The following is a 20975-nucleotide window of genomic DNA, read 5'->3' on the forward strand; positions in this document are numbered from 1 at the left end:
CTGTTCTTCCTCTTACGAGTCTCCGCCTCCCTGGGATTTCTCACAGCAACAGGAATGGCCAGGGCTTCCAAGGTGGCTGCCCTCGTCTTCACCTAGAGCATCTTCTCAGCGGAGCCTCTGCCCTCCTTCACCTGCGTCTTTCCCACAAACACCGTGGACCACATAATAAGCACTGAGAGGCGACGGCATAAAGGCCATTTTACCACCGCTCGGCTGCCAGCGGGGCGTAGGAGTAGGAGTAGGGCGCAGTCTGCCGGAGCATCTCTTACTTTGTCTGCCTGGTTCCGTTAACGCTTTTAAGCAGGGATACGTTTCTGAGCTCCTGACAGCATCTTCTCTCCATCTGGGGTCAAATGTTAACAGAAACCAACTTCACGAAAACCAGCCATAATTTCTGTCCTGGGTTTAGCCTGACACGCTTTGTTTTGAAGGTCCCCAGAGCTCTCCTTCCCTTAGGCAGCACCGAGCCTGTTCAGGGGTAGATTTACCCATTTCTGAGTAGCAGCCCCAACCAAGGATGTGGGCTGCAGCTTATGATGGGAAGACAAAGGTGTCAGTTGCCACTGCTCCCCAGAGGGAGCTGCAGATGGGCTGAGAGGCCTAGAACTGAACCAGAGGAAGCCCACTGCCTTTTTATTGCTTGTCGATTCCGAGACTGTGTTACAAAGGTGCTTAGAGGTCCATGCGGGGCAATGTGCAGGGCAGGCAGCAGACAGCCCTGGTTTCTGACCTCCATGCTAACTTCTCAGCCACTCTCTCCTGCCCATTCCCTCCCCTCCTGGCTTCCTCTCACCATTACCTGCACGTGTCTCTGTTTCAGCAGCGTTTCGTAGCGGTTGGATGGCGGGTACGGGATGATGACGCCATAGTTCTTACATTCGGCTCTGAAACGTTTATCCAACAGGACACTGGAAGGGATAGAACGGAAATGAGGCCACCAAACTTGACAGTGAACAGTTTTCAATTGCCCAGCCAGGTCTATTTTAGGCCATGGGATCTACTCATGAAGCACTATCTTATACATTTTAAATATACTGTAATTTTTTTTCTGTTTGAAAGCAAAAGCCCTCAAATTACTTTTCAACCACAAGAGCTCAATATGTGAAACAGCATTTCTAAGAGAAACACTGGCAACACAGAAGTTGAGCTGCTTTCCTCTTTTATTCATTTACCAAAAAATAAGACAATAAAAATAAAAATAAATGAGTGCATGCTTCACATATCCCACAGTCTTTTTCAGGACAGCATGTTCTCAATAGGAAATATTCTGTGTACTAGGAATACAAAGTTCCCGTCCTCATGAAGCCTACGTTGCAGTTCCCTACCCTAAAGACTAGTTCAGGTTTAATGGTCATATTCCCACCTGCCCATGAACTTTTCAGTCACGGGGAGCCCGTGCCCCCTCATCACTGGCGGGCATCACTGTTTATGAATGCCTGTCTTCCCCGGGAGGCCCAGCACCATACCTGCTTTCCTCTCCTATATTCTAGCACCCAGCTCAGGCCCACGGAATCATTCAGACTTCCTTTCACGCTAAAGAAGGAAGGCTCTGCCACAGAAAAACCCCAGGCTCTCATACCTGCCAGCCATGGCTTTGTAGTAAGCAAAGATCTGGTCCGCCAGCTTGTAGACAAACTGATCAAAACACAGGTTCACCTGGCGAGGAGGAAGCAGGAAACGTCAGCGGTGACTGGCCAGCTCTACCACAGAAACTTGGGCAACTCAGAGGGCCGCTGGGCAGCGCTGCCCAGCACATGTGGCAGGGTGAGGGGCTTCAAAGGAAAAAGAAAAAGAAGATTCTATGGCCAATTTAAGCTGGGAAATCTGGTCCCCTGCTCTCAAGGTCCTCAGTGAGGCACAGAGGAGGCAAAGCTCAAAGAGCTGTAGAGGAACCGCACTCCGCACTGGTCCCCTTCTCGGTGTTCCAGGGGCCGGCCCAGGGGGACGCAACAGGTAGGTCTTCATATCCTGTTAATTACTCCTGCCGGCCTCCCCCGGCCATAGGCTTTCTTGTCTTTTCCTTTCATTTTAACCTCACTTTGCAAATAAATAGATAGATGGTCGTTAAACATTTAAACATTGAAAAAACCTATTGCTTAAAAATCTTTGATTTTTAACGAACAAGGGACTGTCTTGCCATTTCAATGTCTCATCACATTGGTGGTGCTTGGGTGGGAAGAAAGTACGTACCAGACACAGAGGATCAAATCCAAATCCCCCAACGTGGTACGAGCAGGAAATGGCCAGGGGGGAGACGGTTTAAGGAGACAGGGTGGTGGCTGAGGCAGGGCGGCAGTATAACATCAAGGGAAACGGATCATATTTAGGTGACTAATCTCGGATTCTTTTCTTACCAAATTCTCAGCTCTATATGGTTAACTCTAATTCAATGAGCTTTCCTGTCTCTTGTTTCATACCCCAAATGTTGTCCTGAACACAAAAGCACAGTGGCGTATCTAGTACTGTCCTCATATGTGGGTAACCAAGGTCTTTGCCCTTGACTTCGAATGTCCAGGGCATTGGGTCTCCCTCGTAGGCAAAGAGCCTGCAGGGTCCAGGTGGTGGTGTCCACTCACACCCCACGATCCTCTTGTAGAGCCAGGTTTGAGGGCCCTTGCCCGCAGGGACCAAGTCCCTTCCAGGCCCTGTGTGCTCCTTTCCCTGGTCCTGTCCCCAAGAGTGGCCTATCCTGCAGGTGTGTGTACCCCTAGGCTGGCCAATGGGCCATTGTTTGAGGGCAAGGTGGTAGACAAGGCTTGAGGATCCACATACATATACATGAGGCCCCTCATGGTGGGGAGCAGGGTTTGGGGATGGGAAGAGAAAGGGCCAGGAGACACAGAGGATAGGTATGCATTGCATTTCAACCCCCAGAGAAACTGGAGGACTTAGAAAGCACCATCTCCACACTCATGCCTTTTTTAAATAAGAATGCCTCATAGTCATATGGCAATTTTACCTAACTGACTTCATTCTATGTTTCTCTAACCCCACGTACTTAAGTAGAACAGGGGCTATCATTCCAACTGCCGGAAGGCAAAACTCAGCCATTAGTGCCTTTGATCTCCTGTTTCTCTTCCTGCTGGCCCATGGTAGGACTGCGCATCCTCGTTCCTCTTTGAAAAGAGGCACAGCCATGCGACTTGCTGTGACCAATCACATGTGTCACTTTCAGGTGGAAGCTTTAAGTATCAGAGTGTGTGAGTCATCCTAACCCTTCCCCCGCTAGGGCAACCAATAAAAACATATTCCAGATGGGTCCCAGATTGAAGACTGCCTGGAAGAGGGCTCCGGCCAACCTATAATGCAGACATAAGCCTTTGGTTTCAAGCTACTAAGAATTTTGGGTGGGTTGTTACTATATCGCAACCTAGCCTATCCTGACCATATCAGAAATAAAGCCATTGAGCGACTCTCTGGTAAATGGCTGAGTAGCGGAAAGGAGGGCTATATTTCAGCCTATCAGTGCTAGACAGGGCCTCTGTGACCTTGGGTAGTGACACTTGACTCATTTTAAGTCTCAGGTTTATTACCTGTCAAACATAGTAGCATATACTTCTTTAAGTTGTGGTAAAGATTATTTACAATGTTTGTATAGTGCTTATGCTGTGCCTAGCAAATGATAACTATATAATAATTGGTAAGTGTATTACTGTTATTATTATTAGCCAAGTAATTCATCCATAAAAAACCCATTAGAAAAGTAATTTTACCCAAGCAGTTCTATCATTTGCCATCCCTTAAACATTTGAAAAAGGACCATCATCCTGGTCTAGGTCCTTTGTGGGAGCACTCTCTAGAACAAGTGATTGCTCCCCCATGTTATGGTCTCCCCCCATTCATATGTTGAGATCCTAGCCCCCAAAGGTGGTGGTATTAGGAAGTGATTATGTCATGAAGATGGAGCCCTCATGAATGGGATTAGTGACCTTATAAAAGAGACCTCCCAGGAGCTCCCTTATCCCTCTCACCATGGGGGACACAGAGGTCTGTGACCCAGAAGAGCACCCTTACCCCACCATGCTGGCACCCAATCTCAGACTTCCAGCCTCCCGAACAGTGAGAAATAGATGTCTGTTGTTTATAAGCCACCCAGTCCATGATATTTTGTTATAACCCGAATGGACTAAGCCACCCCACTTTGTGCCAACAGCTAAAGATGCGGAAGGTCCAGATTCAGAACAGGATTATGGGAACAAAAGGAAAAGCATGTCACTTGCCTCAGCCTCGATCTCATCATATAGAAACTGTTTTTTAAACTTGGTCAGCGCATAGTAGGCACTGTCATTGTACAGATCCAACGGGTAGAGGACGTACCTAAAGAAGAAAAAACAATGGTAGCTTACTAATCATCTCTCTTGCAGCAGGTAAATTTATACCTGCTTGGGAAACATGAAAATCTGGATGAAAAGATAAGCAAGCTCAGAGAAAGGAAAAGAGAACCTTCCAGCATTCCATGTTTCTAGCCTCCACTTAGGAATAACTTAGTTCACAATCTGCCCATAGAAATGAAAAGTCCATGATGCTAATACATCCAAGGCCTGAGAAAAATTAGCTTCCCGATTCCCCAGAGATGATCATTTTCAAGGACTGACTGTTAGGAGGCTGACAAAGGATAGGAAGGCAGATGGGCTGGCAGACTTCTGAGTCTATCTGCAAGGCTGAGTCAAAGTTGGTGTGACCGGATCCTTGGCCGGGCACAATGCCTCATCTGGAAGGTTCTGGAGAAAATAGAGCTTGCTGGCAACAAGCCTCCACCCCAGGAACCTCCTGCTGGCCCAGTCCTGCATCTTACTCCATCATGGAGGGCTCTTTGGTTTCCAGGATGTGGTCTGTTAGGATCCAGGGCATGGACATCTCAATAGGAAACTGGATTCGCCGGCCCATGGTCAACTCCAGGAAGAATTCGCGGAACCAGAGCTGGGAGAGGTCACAGCACTGCTGCAGGGCTTCTGGGAAGCATGAGGGAAAGAGCCTTGGGTCACAGGGGCAGCAGCAAAGGGTCTGAGAGCTTATTGTTTTTATGACTTTTTATTCTTATTCTTATGGCTATGTAGGTACACAGCTGGTCCTCGCAACTATGACCCGATCAGCAGATCCTGCTTTCTTGAACTTGAATGCCAGGCTAATGTCTATGTAGAAGACAGGGTTTGTTACTCCTCAGGGACAGGGACAGTGCATGGGGAAGGAGGTAGTGACGTTTCAGAGCTTTTGAAGCCCCCACAACTTCTATCACCCCCTCCACAAAGCCATCCTGAAAATACTTGCTATACAAAGTGTCAAGACAGGTCTCCAGGTGTCTGCTTTTAACTGGACTCCAGCTCTGTGACCCCTTGTACGTGATAATTCCAAACTCACTGCTCAGAGGCCTTGAAGGCCCCCCCTAGGGTGCTCTCTATGAAGAACTTTGGACTATTGGTTAAGGTCTCTCTTCAGTACCGACAGATGCACTACCACTCCCAAGACCCTGGAATGCTGCTCTCTCTATACTGTGCCCTCATGCACCTGCACATGCATCCTACTAACAGGAGGGGAGGGGTGGGGGACACAGAATGGGGGTGCAGCCTGGGAGCCTCCTTTGCTAGGAGGAATGAGCAGTAATTGGCTCCGAGCTGCTGCTTAGAGGCAACACTGACCTAGGTGTGCCTGTGAGCATATTGCTGTTTCTGATCCCCTCTACTAAGGACTTCATGACAAATTAGTCACAAATGTCTACCAGACAGATATTTCCCAGTCAGAATAGCTGTACTGAGCCTGGCCTTTCCTAGCTCCTAGAGTCCACCAGAAACTGTGTTTTTCCCTCGGTGGCAAAATGTGCCCCTTGGGGTGAGTGATCATGTCTCTTTGCAACTTCTAGCCCGATAGCTAAGTGGCTCTGGGACCAGGGAGCCTCCCCACCAGGCACCGGGGCTCACCACTGATGTTGAGCAGGTGCGTGAAGAAGAAGGACTGTTTGTGGAAGTCTTCTATGGCGAGGACAATGGGGCCGTCGAGGCTGCTCCTCAGGGTCTTCTTAGAGCCGCTCTTGTCTGCGATGAGCGATTCGAGCATGGTCCGCACCATGTACAGCTTAAAAAAGAAAGACGGGCAGGTCAGGGGCTGGCCCTCCATCTGGGCAGAAAGGCTGCTCTGAGCTGCATTTTTATATATGTATATATACAATTGTTTTTTTCTGTAGATGTCTGCCCCTAAAAAGCTTTGCCTTAGGAAGCACCAATTTTAGGGTTGGAGAAGCGAATTTGGAACATGTAAACTTTCAAGAGGGAGGCTGCCCAGCCCAGGAAGGCAGTTCCGTCCGGGGCCTGCGGCATCCCTGGGTGGGTGGACCAGGTAAAATCAAATTGTTCAAGGCCCGGGCTCCTGCCTGCTCCGCTCGGCCAAGGGCGTGGGCATCAGAGGAAAACCTCAGTCCACGCCACTGCGAGGCCACTCTCTGCTTTTCTGGACAGCCACCGCGGCACCATGGCTGGAGCATGGGCCTGACAGTCAAAAGAAGGGAGTCAAGGCCAGGCACTGCCGCTGACTTGCTGTGTGACCTTGGGCAACAGAGTTCCACTCTGGGCCTCAATTTTCTTATCTGCTACCAGGAGGGGGTTGTGCCAGACAATTTCTCAAGCCCCTCCCTTTCAGCTCTGACATTCTCAGGAACTGTGAAATGGAGTATGATTCGAACAAGCCCCCCACCACCTCAAGTGTCTGACCCTCAGCATTTTGAATCCACTCCTGAGGGATTTCGCCCTCTGGTGGCACCAGCTGCATGGCACAGCCTGCCGGAATCCTGGGTGGAGAGCGGGTGAAGGTTGGTACTTACACAGGAGCCTACTAGACAATTAGCTCCCTCTTACAGAGAACCTTAAGTGCAAAGAGTACAAGGGCTAATCTAGATCTTTCCACATCATTTGTCTTTGAATGTTAGGGCTGGAAGGGGCCTCGAGGAGCCAGGCTAGTCCATTCCTGCTGCCTCCTGGAGAGGTGCACCCAAACCAACCCCGCCAGGCGGTGTGATACCAGGGATCGGCAGCCTCTTCGGCCCTGTGTGCCACCAGTGGGGTGAAACAAAGCCCGCGGGGACCACTGGCAGGCCTAAGACATAGATGGGAGAGAGGAGGAGGGAATGGGAGGGCAGGAGAGACAGGGAAGAGGGAGAGAGAGAAAAGAGAGAGAGAGAGAAAAGCAAGAGGTATTGTATACGGTGGGAAAGCCATCACGACTGCTAGGGGCCACTTGCCGACCACCTCTGCGATGCTCCAACCTCCCTCTGCCACCACGTCCGTCCTTGCTGCCTCTGGGCCTCCACTAGGCTCTCACCCGCCATGCGCCTGGCACTGGGCCGGGCAGCGTGGCCACAGAAAGGAGTGGCGCGCCATCCCTACCACGGCCGTCCCTTTACGTAAAGGAGCTGCTACTGTGGTTGCCAGTTTCTCAGATCAGATGTCCACCCTCTGCAGCCCTGTCGGTGGGCGTATCTATCAGCCCTAGGAACCAGGAAGCGTTGTTCTAACGATGGCCTTGGGAGGCCTTGGAAAAGGATTCTCTAAGTCCATCCATGTGGGCGCTGACTGATTTGTACCAAATCCTGTTTGAAAATCTGCTTTGTCCATGAGAGGGGGAACTCTTTTCCCGCGTACTTTTACTGAACAGAGCATTTCAGTCGCCAGCACAGCCACGCCGACGTCCCAGCTATGCTAGACGCCCATGTCTACTGCGCTCCGAAGGCTCCGGCAGAGCCCGGGGGTGGGAGTCAGGAGACCTGGTTCTTGTGCCACCTCAACCTGTCACTCACCTTGTGGCTTGGACAAGTCACTTCCCCTCTCTGGACCTCAGTTTCCCTATCTGTAAAATAGGGGGACTGGGACTAGTTTGTCTCTAAGGGTTCTTCCAGCTGACTGTCTAGGAGCCTATTAAATGCATCTGTGCCACCTAATATGACTTGGGGGTGCTGGGGGGCTCATTGTCGGTGACATTTGCCTTTCGCTTGTCTGTAAATAGTCTTCCTCTCTCTCTCTGTCCTCTACTTCTCTCTTTCTCCCCTCTCTCTCTCTCCTCTCCCCTCTTTCTGCCTCCAGCACAATCCCCGCCTCCTTCCCAGTTTCTCTTTTGCCTTCTCTGTCTCTCCCTCACTCATGCCTTAGGACTTGCAGAAACGCCCGAAGCCCTGCTCAGCCCCTCCAGGGCGTTCTGGGCTAGAAAGGTCTCTGGCCTCTAACATTGCACAGAACTACTTGTCGAAGCGTCCTTGGAACATTCCACAGCCAGCCGGCAAGATCAGTGCAAGCTGGCCCACAGGTGGTGAGGCCAGGGACACTAACGATGACAGTGATGAGAACACACCTTGCCCCTGTCCCTCCTCCCCGTCCCCCTGCCCGGACACAGACACACACAGAGTGAGAAGGGTCAGGGGTGGGGCTCAGGTGGCTCATCTCAAATGATTCAAGAACTCAGGACTTCAGAGTGGAGAGAGGCTTACAGGTCAGGTGGAGCGGGAGTCCCAGCCTGGGGCTTCTGGGCCTGTAAGACCCAGAAAAGCTGCAATGGAGCCACAAGCTTTCCCCCCAATACCTCAGAAAGCCTACCAGAAGCAATTAGCCTTTAAGTAGGTGGCAAAGGCTCAACTAAAATGCCCAGGTTCTTTCATTTTTTTCCCTGTAATCTTACAACTGCTTTGGATGGCCCACGGGCAACCTGTTGTAGGTCAGAAGCTCCAGTCGGAAACTCAGAATATCTCTGATTACTAGGCTTTCTCTAAGGGGTCAAGGGCTTTTGATACTTGTGCTTTGGGGGGCATGGGAGGATTAAAAAGGGTATTTTATCAGTACCATGATCTCATCCAAAGTTTTCATTTAATGAAGAAGATAATCAGAGCTCAGAGAGGTCAAGGCACTTTCCCAAGATGACACAGCAAGTCAGAGGCAGAACTTGTGAATTCCCAAGCTAGGATGTCACTGCAGGGGAAGGGGCTGGGTTCATTAAAGAGGGACAGGACAGATGCATATAGATTCTACTTTAAACTCTTCCTACACTTTGGAACCAGTCCTGGTATTACCCCCATTTGCCAGATTAGACAACTGAGGCACAAAGAGAACATCTAACGTGCCCAAGGTCACACAGGTATCTAGGACGAGAATCCAGGTCTCCTGAATCTTAAGCCAGTGGTCCTCCCTCCTATATCAAAACAAGATGGTAGAATAAGACTAGAGCATCTGCTTGACTCTGCCCCTCCTGCCTGAGGACCCTCGGCCCCTATGCCCCATGGCCTAGCCAGGATGACCTACCACGGCCTGGCTGGCCTCTGAGTCAGCCGAACTGGCCTGTGCCTGGGGCCACTTACCTGTGTACTGGAGGGCCCCACAGCACGCCGGGGCACCTTGATGTCAAACCCGCCTTTGGGATCCTTCTCCCCTCTCAAGCATGGGTCATTGGGGGGCTCTCGGCCCCCCTCCCAGTCACAGATGGTTTTCCGAATTGCCTGGAGGACACTGGGAAGGAAGGACGGAGGCTCAGATCAGGTTTTCCCATGAGAAGCGGGTAAACACTGCGAGCGTTTCTAGAGTCTGTGGTGTCCCAGGGCCACTTTCCTAGAATTCCTGGGGTGCCTGTAAAAGGTGCTCATCCTGGGCCCCACCTGCAGAGGTGCTGGCTTAACAGATGTGAGGTGCAGTCCAGAAATCTGCATTGTACAAGGGCACCAGGCGATTGCAGCGCCCGCTGGCTGGCTGAGAACCCGGCTCTGAGCCTGTACGGTGGGAAGGGGCTTGGGTCGGGCAGGATGGCTGTTTCAGGGTTTGGTTATAGGAGAGTCTCATTAGTCCAGTTAAATCTCTGCACATTTAAAGTTTTAATAACAGTTTACGTTTGCTGCATACTAACTCCATGCTGCTGCGTGCTTAGGTTGACACGTGGATTATCTTACTCTCTTACCCCAACAACAGCCTATGCGGTAGGTAGGGACCATTATCAACCACATTTTACAAATGAGGGGAAGTGAGCTTCAAGGCAGGTAAGTAACTTGACTGAGTTCACATAACTGGACCGTGGTGGGTACAGGCTTCACACCCAGAGACTGAGGGCTGATTCATCTCAAATGCCCTGTCTCTTAACGAGGCTTCCTGGAACTCACTAGAAGGATCTGTGTGTGTTTAGAAGCTGCCCTGGAAGCTGACTGGGCAGGGAGCTTCCTCTGCGTCCTGCGACCTGTACTGCACCCCTGATTTATGCCCCTGAAAGGGGCCATTCGCAGACCCACCTGATAAGCACGTTCTTCTTCTTCCGCACCGCCTGCCTCAGGGGCTCGCGCAGCGTCACCTGGGCGAAGTCTTGCAGGGCCGCGTAGATGGTGTTCCTGATGGCCTGGTTGAAGACGCTCTCCATCCTGCCCATGAGCACCTGCAGCCCTTTGATCATGGCGATCACCTGGCCAAGCACAGATCAAGGTCAGGCTCACCGTGCCTTGGCACACCTGTCTGTCCAGTACGCTTCACCGCAGCGCGTGATTATAATTGGTCTCCTGCCTGAAATCATACCCCGAGCCCCAGACCATTAAAATGCAGCCCGGAGACGTGCGAAAGAACGACTCGAACCCCTTAGATGTGTCCGGCCCTTCATGGCTTTCACAGCTCATCCACATCATTATCTCCGTTGACAACTATTGTCTGATTCTCAACAAAACCCTGGGATGGAGTGGGCAGAGATTACCGGCTCCATTTCACAGATAAGGAAGCGGAGGCCCAGAGAGAGCAAGTGACCCGGGGCCCAATGCCAGTATCCAGGTCTCTGATTCCCAGGCTTCAGATGGTCATGAAAGAGGGAGCTGTCACTCACACCTTAGCATGAATGAATTTTCCTCCCTCAAAAGAGAAATAGCCTTTTGCAACAAAACAAACAAACAAACAAACAAACAAAAATTAGAAGGTTATAAGCCACAAAATAAGAGTCTCCCTCCAGAAATTACTATTAATGGTTTGGTATATGTAAATATAAATACGTCCTTCAGTTTTGGGCAAATATGCAAAAGTATATTTTTACTATAAATGAGGTTAGTTTTTACATTCTGTTCTTTAACCTGTTTTTTTTAAACTTAACAATACACTATGCATATCTTTCTAAGTCGGTTCATCCACTTTAGTGGCCACATAGTATTCAATGACACAGCTGCACCTACATTTATTTTTCCTGGTCCCATGCTGAAGGACATTTCAGTTGTTTTACATACTTTGGTATTATAAACAATACTGTGATAAATGCCTGTGAGCATATGTCTTTGCACAGGTGGCTTATTTCTCTGGGACAAATTCCCAAAAGGCCTTCTGAGCCAAAGGGTATGCATATTAAATGTTTGGGTATTTCCCATCAGACTAAAATGTAGACAAGCCACCCAAAGTCTCCGAGAAGGTCTATTTCCTGCACTTCAACAGGGATCACTGATCATCTAAGACTTTGCCATCCTGACTGGTCAACAACACTCTATCTTCTTAGTTTTAATCTGCGGTTCTCTCTGAATACTCATCTATTTGGGCATTTCTCTGATCGCTTTCAGAGATTTTGTTTGTTTGTTTCTTATGTTGGTTTCCTCCTGCCCATTTTTCTAGTGAACACTTTTCTTTGGATATTTAAGAATAAAATGAGAGTCTAATCATTTGTGAATAACCAGACAGCAATGAATTCGGGTGGAGAAGGGGGACAGGGACGTGCATGTACGTGAGGGGACCAAGGCTGCTGTCCTGCTCAGGACCGCTCCCTCCCGCGGCCACCGACCCTGAGCAGCTGCCCTGCGGGCTGGAGGAGACGCCGGGAGGTCAGCACCCACCTCCACGAAGGCGAACTTCTCCTCGCTGGTGTAGTTGTAGCGCGTGGCTCTCTCATACTCCTCCGCCGTGCCGGGGCAGTCCTTGTTACAGAACTTGTCCGTGGGGTGAACCAGCTTCCAGGAGTACTGGGGAGATGGAACAACCCAAAAGCCCATCAGGGGCGGAATGGATAGGCCAATGGGTATGACCGTACCATGGGAGGAAATAAAATACAGATTCATTCTGCAACACGGAGGGACCTTAAAAACTCAAAGTAAGAGGAGCCAGCCACAAAGGACCACAAATCATAGGATTCTACTTATAGGAAACACCCCGAATTGGAAAATCTATAGAGACAGAAAGTGGATTGCTTAGGGCTGGGGAGACAGGGCCTGGGGGTGGGGGCTGATCGTATTTTTGAGGTGATGGACAATGTTCTAAATATGTGATTGCACAATTCTGTAAATACACTGAAAACCAACGAACCTACATTTTAAATAAATGAATGGTAATGATATGCAAATTATATCTCAATAAAGCTGCTAAAAACACAGTGCTTGGGGAGAGGCAGGCAGATTCCAAGCAAACAGAGGTTGGTCTGAAAGGGGTGGGGCTGGGGGACACCTACCACCTCCATGACGTGGGCACTCCACTTGGACAGCAGCTGCAGGCCCCTCAGGGCCAGGTCGAAGAGCTCGCGGTACTCCTCATCTGACTTCTGGCTGTCCAGCCCGGAGCCCGTCACCACCTGGGGGACATCAGCCGTCACCCTCATCGCCCCTGTCCCTGGCACTTTCACACATCATTTCATTGATTCCGCCGAGAATGCTACAGGAGGTGCTATGATATATGCCCTTGACAGGTAAACTGAGGCTTGGACTGTGCCTTGCGGAAGGCCACTTGGCTTGTAAATGAATGGCTGGGGGTTCACACGCAGGTGGAGAGAGGCGGCGCCCGCTGCAGCCGCCCTGGCGTATCTCAGAGCCAGGCTTTCCGACGTCTCTGACTGCAATTTGCAGGAGGAAATGCGTCCTACAGACTCAGGAACACATACCTACCTAGAGATATTACATATATACATGAAACATTTGGCACAAAGCAACTCTACTCTTAATACATGGGACTTCCTTTGATTTGCTGTTCTATTTCAGATAAAGAGGCTCATCACATACCTCTAAATTGATTTCACAACTCGTTAATTAGACGTGACTGACCGAAAAGCACTGGTGAAGGCAAGCATCTATTTGCATGTGTAATGTTCCACAATGAAATATAGTATGTAAGCATACATGTGCATAGGCATGTGTGTGTATGTGTGTATGTGTATATTTGCACATACATACATAAACATATAGAGACAGTTCTCAGTATTTGTGGATTCTGTATTTGTGAATTCGCTTACTTACTAAAATTTATTCATAACCTCAAAATGAACACTTGCAGTGCCTCTGTGGTCATTCACAGACAGGCACTGAGGGACAAAAAATTTGGGTCAGGTCCTCAGCTGAGACTGGACAGGGAGAGGCTCTGCCTTCTTGTTTCAGCTTCCACACTGGAAACAAGTGTCCTTCCCATGGTTTATGGACCTGCCTGGTCCTCACCCACACGGGCCTCCATCCCAGCTGCCGGAGCGTGCTCACCTCACTGTTGCTGTAGCGAGCAAGTTCCGAGATGAAGCGGATGTGGTCGTCCCGGATCTGCACCATCTGCTCGCAGATGTTGTACTGGGGGCTGATGCTGCTCTGGGTACACGTCCACCTGGGCAGAAAATCACAGGGTCGGACAGGTCCTGGTCTCAGCCACATGGTGGAACAGGCTCCTTCCACTTACATGCTGCTCCTAGGACCCGGCCAACGTGGCCGGCCCCCTGGGTAGAACCAAGAGGTAACCCAGCATGAGCAAGACAGCCTGCTCATCCCACACTGTGGGGCTCACGGGCTGAGCGGACCAGCCTTTCCTCCTCCTCTGAGACCCAATCGCAGGCTTTTCCAGACAGCTGGTGTCTATGTACTCACCAGTTACAAGAGCGAGAAGGGGCCGGCAGCCTCTCTAAGGCTACAAAAGGTTGGAATCCGTGCAAAGGAAAAGCAAGATGGGTGACCTCCCAAAACCTGTCTACTGTGGCTGAAGCTGGCTTTTGAGGGGCCGTTGGGGAGGGACTGAGGAAACCAAAAGGGACTGTGACCTTTCCAGCAGTGACCTGGCAACATGCATGCAAGCACAGCATGGCAAGGCATGCCACGGTCATTGTCTCTCTCTCTGGCTCTCTCCTTGCCTCTCTTCTCCTTCCCCTCCTGTTTCTCAACTCTACTTTTGAAAGAGATCATGCAAAAATCACCCTACCCTGGAGAAAAGATGCACGAATGAAAATCTTCACTCTCCTTCCTCAAGGGAAAAAAGTCGGCCCCCTTTACCCTCTTCTACCATCCAATGCTGGGTGGCCTGGTAGACAGGTTAAAAGCACAGCCACCCAAGAAGGCAGAGAAATGTTTTGGCAAGAATTTAACATTTCACGGCCTGCAAACCAAAGGGTCTCCAGTTAGATTCCCAGTGTAGGGCACATGCCTGGGTTTCGGGCCAGGTCCCCCATAGGGGGCGTGTGAGAGGGAACCACACATGGATGTTTCTCTCCCTCTTTCTCCCTCCCTTCCCCTCTCTCTAAAAATAAAAATAATAATAGCAAATCAATAATTAATAATAAAAAGAATGTAATATTTCAAAAGGAGCCCTGAAGTGGCCCTCACAAATACTCAGGACGGCGACGCACTTCTTCACGCTTATACTTGGCTTTCGTTTTGAGTCACCAGTGTAAGGATGGGGACACAACCACTCCGACCAGATGCCCACCCAGGCCACAGCACCGTGCCCGACCAACTGCAGGTGGTAGAGAACGTCCATGCAGAAAACGTGAGGAAAGGAGTCCAGCCTTCTCAACTCTGTGCTTTTCCTAGAGAACCTTCCCACACACTGGCAGCCGGCGGGTTATAAAGAGACTCACCCGGCTTTTCTTGGCAAAACTCAGTCACAGAGGCTCAAGGATGGTTGCCCCACGCCCCTTTCCCATGGAAAGGTCAAGATCACTCAGCTTCGGAATGAGATGCCGGCAGAAAAAAACAATCTCTTAACAACCCCACTGATAAAGGCTGTAGCTGGACGTGCCCCTACTCCCATGAGGCACTGACACCCCAGACTGTAGCCCAGATTCCCTAGGATGGAGGTTTATAAAACGGCCTAAGGTGAGGCCATCGACTGCTGTACCTATTCAAACCATACAGTCCACGGTATACTTACTGCACGGACACAGAACCTGAGGAGAGAAGTGGGGTGATGAAGAAGGTGTCATCTTGCTCCACCGGACCCCCGAGGGCCGGCCGTTCCTCCCCCTTCTCAAGGAAGGAGGACTCCTGATGCCCCAGGCGGCTGGGATAGAGAAGGGGCGTGGCTGTGCTCTGAGCCCTTTTGAACCCCAGCAGCAAAGGGCGGGTACAAAAGGGCTCGGAGCACCCTCCGCTGCTCCCCTCTGGAATCCGCCTGCCCAGGGCTCTGGGGAGGGAGGAGGGGCTGAAGTGGCCCCTCGCCCCCTGCCCGGGCTGGGCGTCCTCGCGGGAGCCGAGAGACATTACGGCAGGCACTCACTTGGACTTGTTTTCTTCATAGTGAGCACTGGTCTTAATGTATCTGGCCAGCTCTATCTGCATGTCGCCGAAAAGGGGCACCACCTGCAGCTGCTGCAAAGGAAGCAAACACAGCGCGTGAGACACCGAGCGGGCACCAGGCAGCTGCCTTCCACCAGGGGAGGCGGCCTCCGTGTGCCTCTGGGCTGACCCCCAGTTCCTGCTTCCGATGAGGCTTCCATGGGACCCTGGAGCCAAAAAGAGCCCCAGCCACCGTACAGGTCCTCTGCCTCCAACCAACCCCATGTTCCAGCAACTCAGCCCAGAGAGGCAAAGTGGCTTGTCCAAGGTCACTCAGCAGGCAGAATGGATGAAGGATGAGGACCAGATGGCCTGTGTCCAAAGGCAGGGTCCTTTCTGCTCTCATTTTCCTGGGATTAGACGATCCTTGCTGCCTGGAACCCTGGACTAGGAGTAGGTGCCTCGATGCTGCTGGCTGTGCACAGTGTTCCCGAGAAAAGTAATGGAAATCATAACATCGAACACCAGAGGGCAGACAAGTCCCATCTGAAGACCAGGACAGATGGAGGGGAGGCGGGCATTGACTCTCTGCTTCTGACACAACAGGCACGTGGCCAAGCACTTCAAAATCAGAGGACTTCCAGGCCAGTGAAAGGACTCTGTACGGCACCGTAACGGTGGATATACGTCATTCTACATCTGTCAAAACCCGCAGAATGTGCAACGTCAAGCGTGATCCCTAATGTAAACCATGGATGTTGGGTGACAATGATGGGTCAATGCAGGTTCATCAATGACAACAAATGCACCGCCCCAGTGGGGAATACTGATAATGGGGGAGGCTGTGCTTGAGTGGGTGGGGGGGAGCGGGGGGTAAGGGAAATCTTTGTACTGCCTGCTCAATTAAGCTGTGAACCTAAAATTGCCCTAAAAAATAGTCTTTTAAACAAACAAACAAAATAGTATCTCAATCCACACAATAACCTGTGAGGTCAGTACTATTATCATTCCCATTTCAGAGGTGAAGAAGCTGAAGCTCAGAGAGCATAAGTGATTTTTTCACAAAGTCAGACCAGCTAGAAGTGAAGGGGCAGGATTATGACCTAGGACTCTGATTCACCTACAATAATCCCACGGACCCCCCGAGGGGACCCCATACAGTGGGTCCCTTCGCATTCGCATGAGGCCAGGGACGCAGTCTCAGAGGTTCCATGACTTTCCCGAAGTCATCCAGCTAGTACGTGGCAGGGTGGGACTAAAGCCCGGCCGTCCTAGGCGATGCGGTATCCGCGCCCTCCGCCCCGTCTCATCAGGCTGATGAAGGCAGAGGCAGACTTCGCAAGGGTCTCCTGCGATGAGATCTGTTTTCATTAGGGGCAGCGCCAGAGAAAAGTGACAGTTCCAGCCTCAAAAAGCAGCCAAGGCACAGAATGTCTTTTGGTGGCTTTTCTCCCCATAACCTCGCAGAGCCGGGGGGTCGTAGGCCCAGCCTGGCATCCCTGTGTCACACCCGCAGGTTCTGCTTTGAACTTTCGGCCTGGCTTTTCCGCGTCTGGCCTCTGAGGCCCCAGCCCATGCTCACAGCGCCCAGCGCTAGAGTCAGCTGACAACGTGGGATTCAATTCCAAAGTAGGAAGTCTCTTGGCGAAAACCTCAAAGGCTTAGCCTAATCGCAATGTTTTATTTGTAAAGATTTGGGGTGAGAAGCTGAAATCTCTGGGGCACCGAACGGACTGAGTATGGGATGGGTGCTCTGTGGCACCTGTCCAGAGGCGGGGGCCGGCTGAGGTGCTGCTGGTGGGCCGGGGGGGGGGAGGCTGTGATTTTACAAATGCCAATCAGTGTAAAATCCAGTCTGATCCCTCTGCTTCTGTGAGCTCTGAGTGACGCTGAAAAATAAATAAGGTGCTGTCTTCTGGGATGGGCCTTTCTTTATATGGCAGAGGATTACAGGAAAGGGAAAAAGTAGGATGCATACAGGATCGTGATGCCTCCCAGGCAAGTCCCAGCCGAATCCTGGGACTTGAGCAAGTGTGACGTCCACAGGACCCCTCCACGTGCAGATTCCTCTGCCAGCGGCAGCGGGAAGCTCTGCCATTCTATCCTCTCCCTCCTTCGAGGTACAGCCCCACCAACAAGCCCCGCTGCTTGCTGTCTAATCTCATTTCTTTCCCCTGAGAGACCATCCCTTAGCCCCTGCCCAGCCCCACGCGCTGACCTTAAAGAATTTATCGATTTTGCTGAGGTTGATTCTCTTCTTGGCATCCAGTTTATAAATGTTACTGACGTTTCCATCCATCAGGTAGAGACCAAAACCCATGACCTGAGTGAGAAGGGGCAGAGCACAGAGCCAGTCACGTCTGATGGAAAAGTTTCACAAAACCCAAAAAAAGTAGGTCTGTACATGTGTACGCACACCACACACCCACCGCCTGTAGCTACGCCTTCTATTACAAAACCCCTGTGTGCCTTCAAATAAAGAAAGCACACATAGGTCTAATTTCAACCCAAAATCTGATTTCTGTGAAGATATGCAGACGGCTCCTTAGTCTATTATTGCGGCGGCCACTGCCTGAGTCCTAACTATGGGCCTGAGTCCGCACTTAGGGCTTTCACGGGCATTATCCTTAATTCTCACGACGGCCTTGCAAGTCAAGTCCAACACAATAACTTTGTTCATAGGTGAGGACTGGAAGACACAGAGAGGTCAGACAGCTTGCCAAGGTCACACAGGGGGAAAGCTGCAGAGTCAGGATGCGAGCCTGGGCCTGTCCAACGACAACATGTTTGCGCCCAGTTCCTGAGAGGAAGGACTGACTGGTGTACCGCTGCATCCCTGGGGTCCGGCGTATCTCGGGCACCTGAGGAACGCTTGCCCAATGCTGAATGACTGTAAAACTATTCACCTCTTTCCCCAAGGAAACAGTAATAATGTAAAGATTCCTGAGGAGCCCCTGGAGATTTATTTTTAAAATAAGAATACTTTTTTTTTAATGTTTTCCTGACAATGTTTAATAAGCAGGTTGACAAATTCCTGATATTCCAGTCCATTTAATAGTTCCCTGAAGGTTGGCTTGATCTTTTAGTCAAACATACATGGAGCCTCCCTTGGCTCACAGTTGCTATGTGACCATGGGCAAGTCACATCTGGCACGTAAGGGAGTGAACTAGAGGACTGTTAAGGCCGCTTCTCCCTTAGCAGTCGCATTGTGTGGTTCCGCGGGCTGAGTGCCAAACTTTTCTGTTAAGGGTGAACAGCGTTGCTTAATGGCATCTGTGTGCACTGACAAACTACAGAAACAAGAAATGGCAAAACTGTCGGCGCCAGGCTGAAGACGCAGAAAATTGAGAAGGAAGAAGGTTAAGAAGTTGTGATGGGCAAAGATTAAAGGCAGATGAGGGAAAAGGAAGGCCCGAGAATTTGATGGCAGCATCTAAGGGTGCTTGTGGACTGGAAATGAGTACCCTAGTTTGTGGAAGCAGCAATTCTGGGGAGAGCTTCGGTAATTGTCTGGGCATAGCACTGGGCCTGAGAGAGGCCATGTGACCTGTCTGGATCTCTGACTGTGCCGAGGAAGCCAGAGTGAAGGAGTCACAAAGCCACACTGCCCTGCAAGCTCCATCCAGGTGCTACAGAAACGTAAAGAAGGGAAGAGCAAAAGGCCTGGGATGCTTAGAATAGCAAGAGTGACATGGAGGAGAAAAGGAAAAAATATAACCACCAGGAGAGCTTGAAAGGTGAGGTTCTGGGGAAGAAAGAATACACACACAGTGTATATGAAGCATATGGAGGTTGGCCCTGGCAGGGTAGCTCAGTTATACCAAGGTTGAGGGTTCAATCCCCAGTCTGGGCACATAGAGTCAACCAATGAATTCATAAATAAGTGGAACAACTAAGTTGATCTTTTCTCTCTCTCTCCCCCTTCCTTTCTCTCTCTAAGAATCCATGAGAAAAAAAAAGAGTTCTTACATTAAAAATAAAAAAAAAAAATGGAGGTCGTTCATTTCAGTACTATCGCTGTCAGAAAACAATGAGAAACATTCTAAGCAGCTAACAATAAAATAATGGCTAAAAAAAAAGCTTATCCAATGACATTATTTAACAGCTGCGTAATATTCCAACACATTCAATGAAAAGGGATAAAACTGCACATACATAATTTATGTATCCTGCGTATGTTGAAAACATGTAAACATAAAAAAATGAGAAGGAAATACACTAAAATGCTAAAAGTGTTATCTCCGGATGGAAAGACTATGAGAGATTAAAACTTTTTTTGTGCTTCTCTGTAGGTTTCAGATTTTCTACAATAATAAATATACATGGATAATTGAAAAATTAAACTTGATGGATCAAATGTGATGATTTTGGCAAAACAGAGCAAATGCACGAAGATTTTGCCTTCCCTTTGGGTCGGTAGTCTCTCCTCCAGGAAGTCTGACTTGACCAGCGTATGTACACAAACGCTGTGCTGGAAGAGGGGTCAGTGCCGATTAGCAAACACACACCCAATGAGAGGGGATTTGTTAAATAACAACGTCCCCATACAATGGACTACTTAGCAGCCATTAAAAATTACCCTGCAGAAACATCCTTAATCATGTCTGGTTTAAAGGAAAAAAACCAGGTTACAAAACACTATGTGCAGTAAGCTCTTTATCAATGTTTACGTAAGAAAAATAAATATTGTTTTTAAAAAAAAATGATTTTAAGTAAGAAGGAGGTGAGAGGGTGAGCCCAGGCCCTGGGGGCACGTGACCAGAGGGGTCGTACCTTGAGGAGCATGTGCTTCTCGCTGGGGGTCAGATACATCTTGTTCTCGTAGTAATCCACGCAGATGTTGACAATGTCCGCCAGCAGCTCCTCATAGCCTGGGATCACTTCCAGTTGCTGATGCAGACACTACACAGCAGCGCCCCCCTCTGGTTAGCCCCTCTCCTGCGCCCCCTCACCCACACCACCGCAGAAGTGACAGTGGGTGCTCCTGTCACCACCCCCGGCCTGCCCCGCCGCAGCGCCCGCGCCAACTGACCCTGGGGGAAGGAGAGCCTGCATCCTCTCATTGCCCCACGGTGGCTGGTCTGGGCTCCCGCACATGCCCAGGGCAGGGAACCGGCTCCCCTCGGGGCCCTCTGTTTTATTTCCTGGCAGCTTTGGTGGTGAGAAAGGACTTTCTTGGGCTGAATTGAAAAGCAGTTCAGCTGGGCAGCAAAGGCCTGTAGCAGTCTCGGTTTGGTGTTGAGGGTGTGGACTTAGCCACGATGTCTCCTCAGATGACGGGCGATGACCCAGCCCGGTGGAGGAGAGTGGGCCCCCAGGAGTCTCCCTCCTGGAGGGACACAGCGGTACAGAAACACTTCTCCTGAGAGAAGGGCCTGACAACAAGGGGCTGCGTCTCCAGGAAAGAAGCCTGGAGCCTCAAAGCCGATGGCCTTTTTTTGCATTTAACATAGAGTAGGGAGCCCAGCGAAGACGGAGGGCCCCATTCAGCCTGGGTCCTGCTGACATTCTTGTGGTGTCTGTTTAGGCTGAACTGACAGACGAGCAAGACAGATT

At 50.3% G+C, this 20975-nt stretch overlaps 1 protein-coding gene across 2 annotated transcripts in view; it reads right to left on the minus strand.

Moving 5' to 3' along the window:
• Positions 1-20975, minus strand: part of CYFIP2 (cytoplasmic FMR1 interacting protein 2) — a 100470-nt gene that overhangs the window by 52588 nt on the left and 26907 nt on the right. The window contains exons 8-21 of one of the 2 annotated variants that reach the window (XM_054568121.1): positions 20193-20321; positions 17637-17741; positions 15420-15511; positions 13424-13541; positions 12412-12531; positions 11804-11929; positions 10244-10410; positions 9329-9476; positions 7009-7083; positions 5916-6069; positions 4796-4952; positions 4221-4317; positions 1580-1656; positions 800-908 (exon numbers count right to left, since the gene is read on the minus strand). In XM_054568121.1, coding sequence (XP_054424096.1) covers positions 800-908; positions 1580-1656; positions 4221-4317; positions 4796-4952; positions 5916-6069; positions 7009-7083; positions 9329-9476; positions 10244-10410; positions 11804-11929; positions 12412-12531; positions 13424-13541; positions 15420-15511; positions 17637-17741; positions 20193-20321 — 1674 coding nt within the window. The remainder of the gene's footprint in view (positions 1-799; positions 909-1579; positions 1657-4220; positions 4318-4795; positions 4953-5915; positions 6070-7008; positions 7084-9328; positions 9477-10243; positions 10411-11803; positions 11930-12411; positions 12532-13423; positions 13542-15419; positions 15512-17636; positions 17742-20192; positions 20322-20975) is intronic. The other variant, XM_054568122.1, reaches the window with a different exon arrangement.

The sequence above is a fragment of the Pteronotus mesoamericanus genome, unplaced genomic scaffold (assembly GCF_021234165.1).
Source record: "Pteronotus mesoamericanus isolate MK-2021 breed Mesoamerican mustached bat unplaced genomic scaffold, CSHL_Meso_final contig_2, whole genome shotgun sequence".
Taxonomy (NCBI): Eukaryota; Metazoa; Chordata; class Mammalia; order Chiroptera; family Mormoopidae; genus Pteronotus; species Pteronotus mesoamericanus.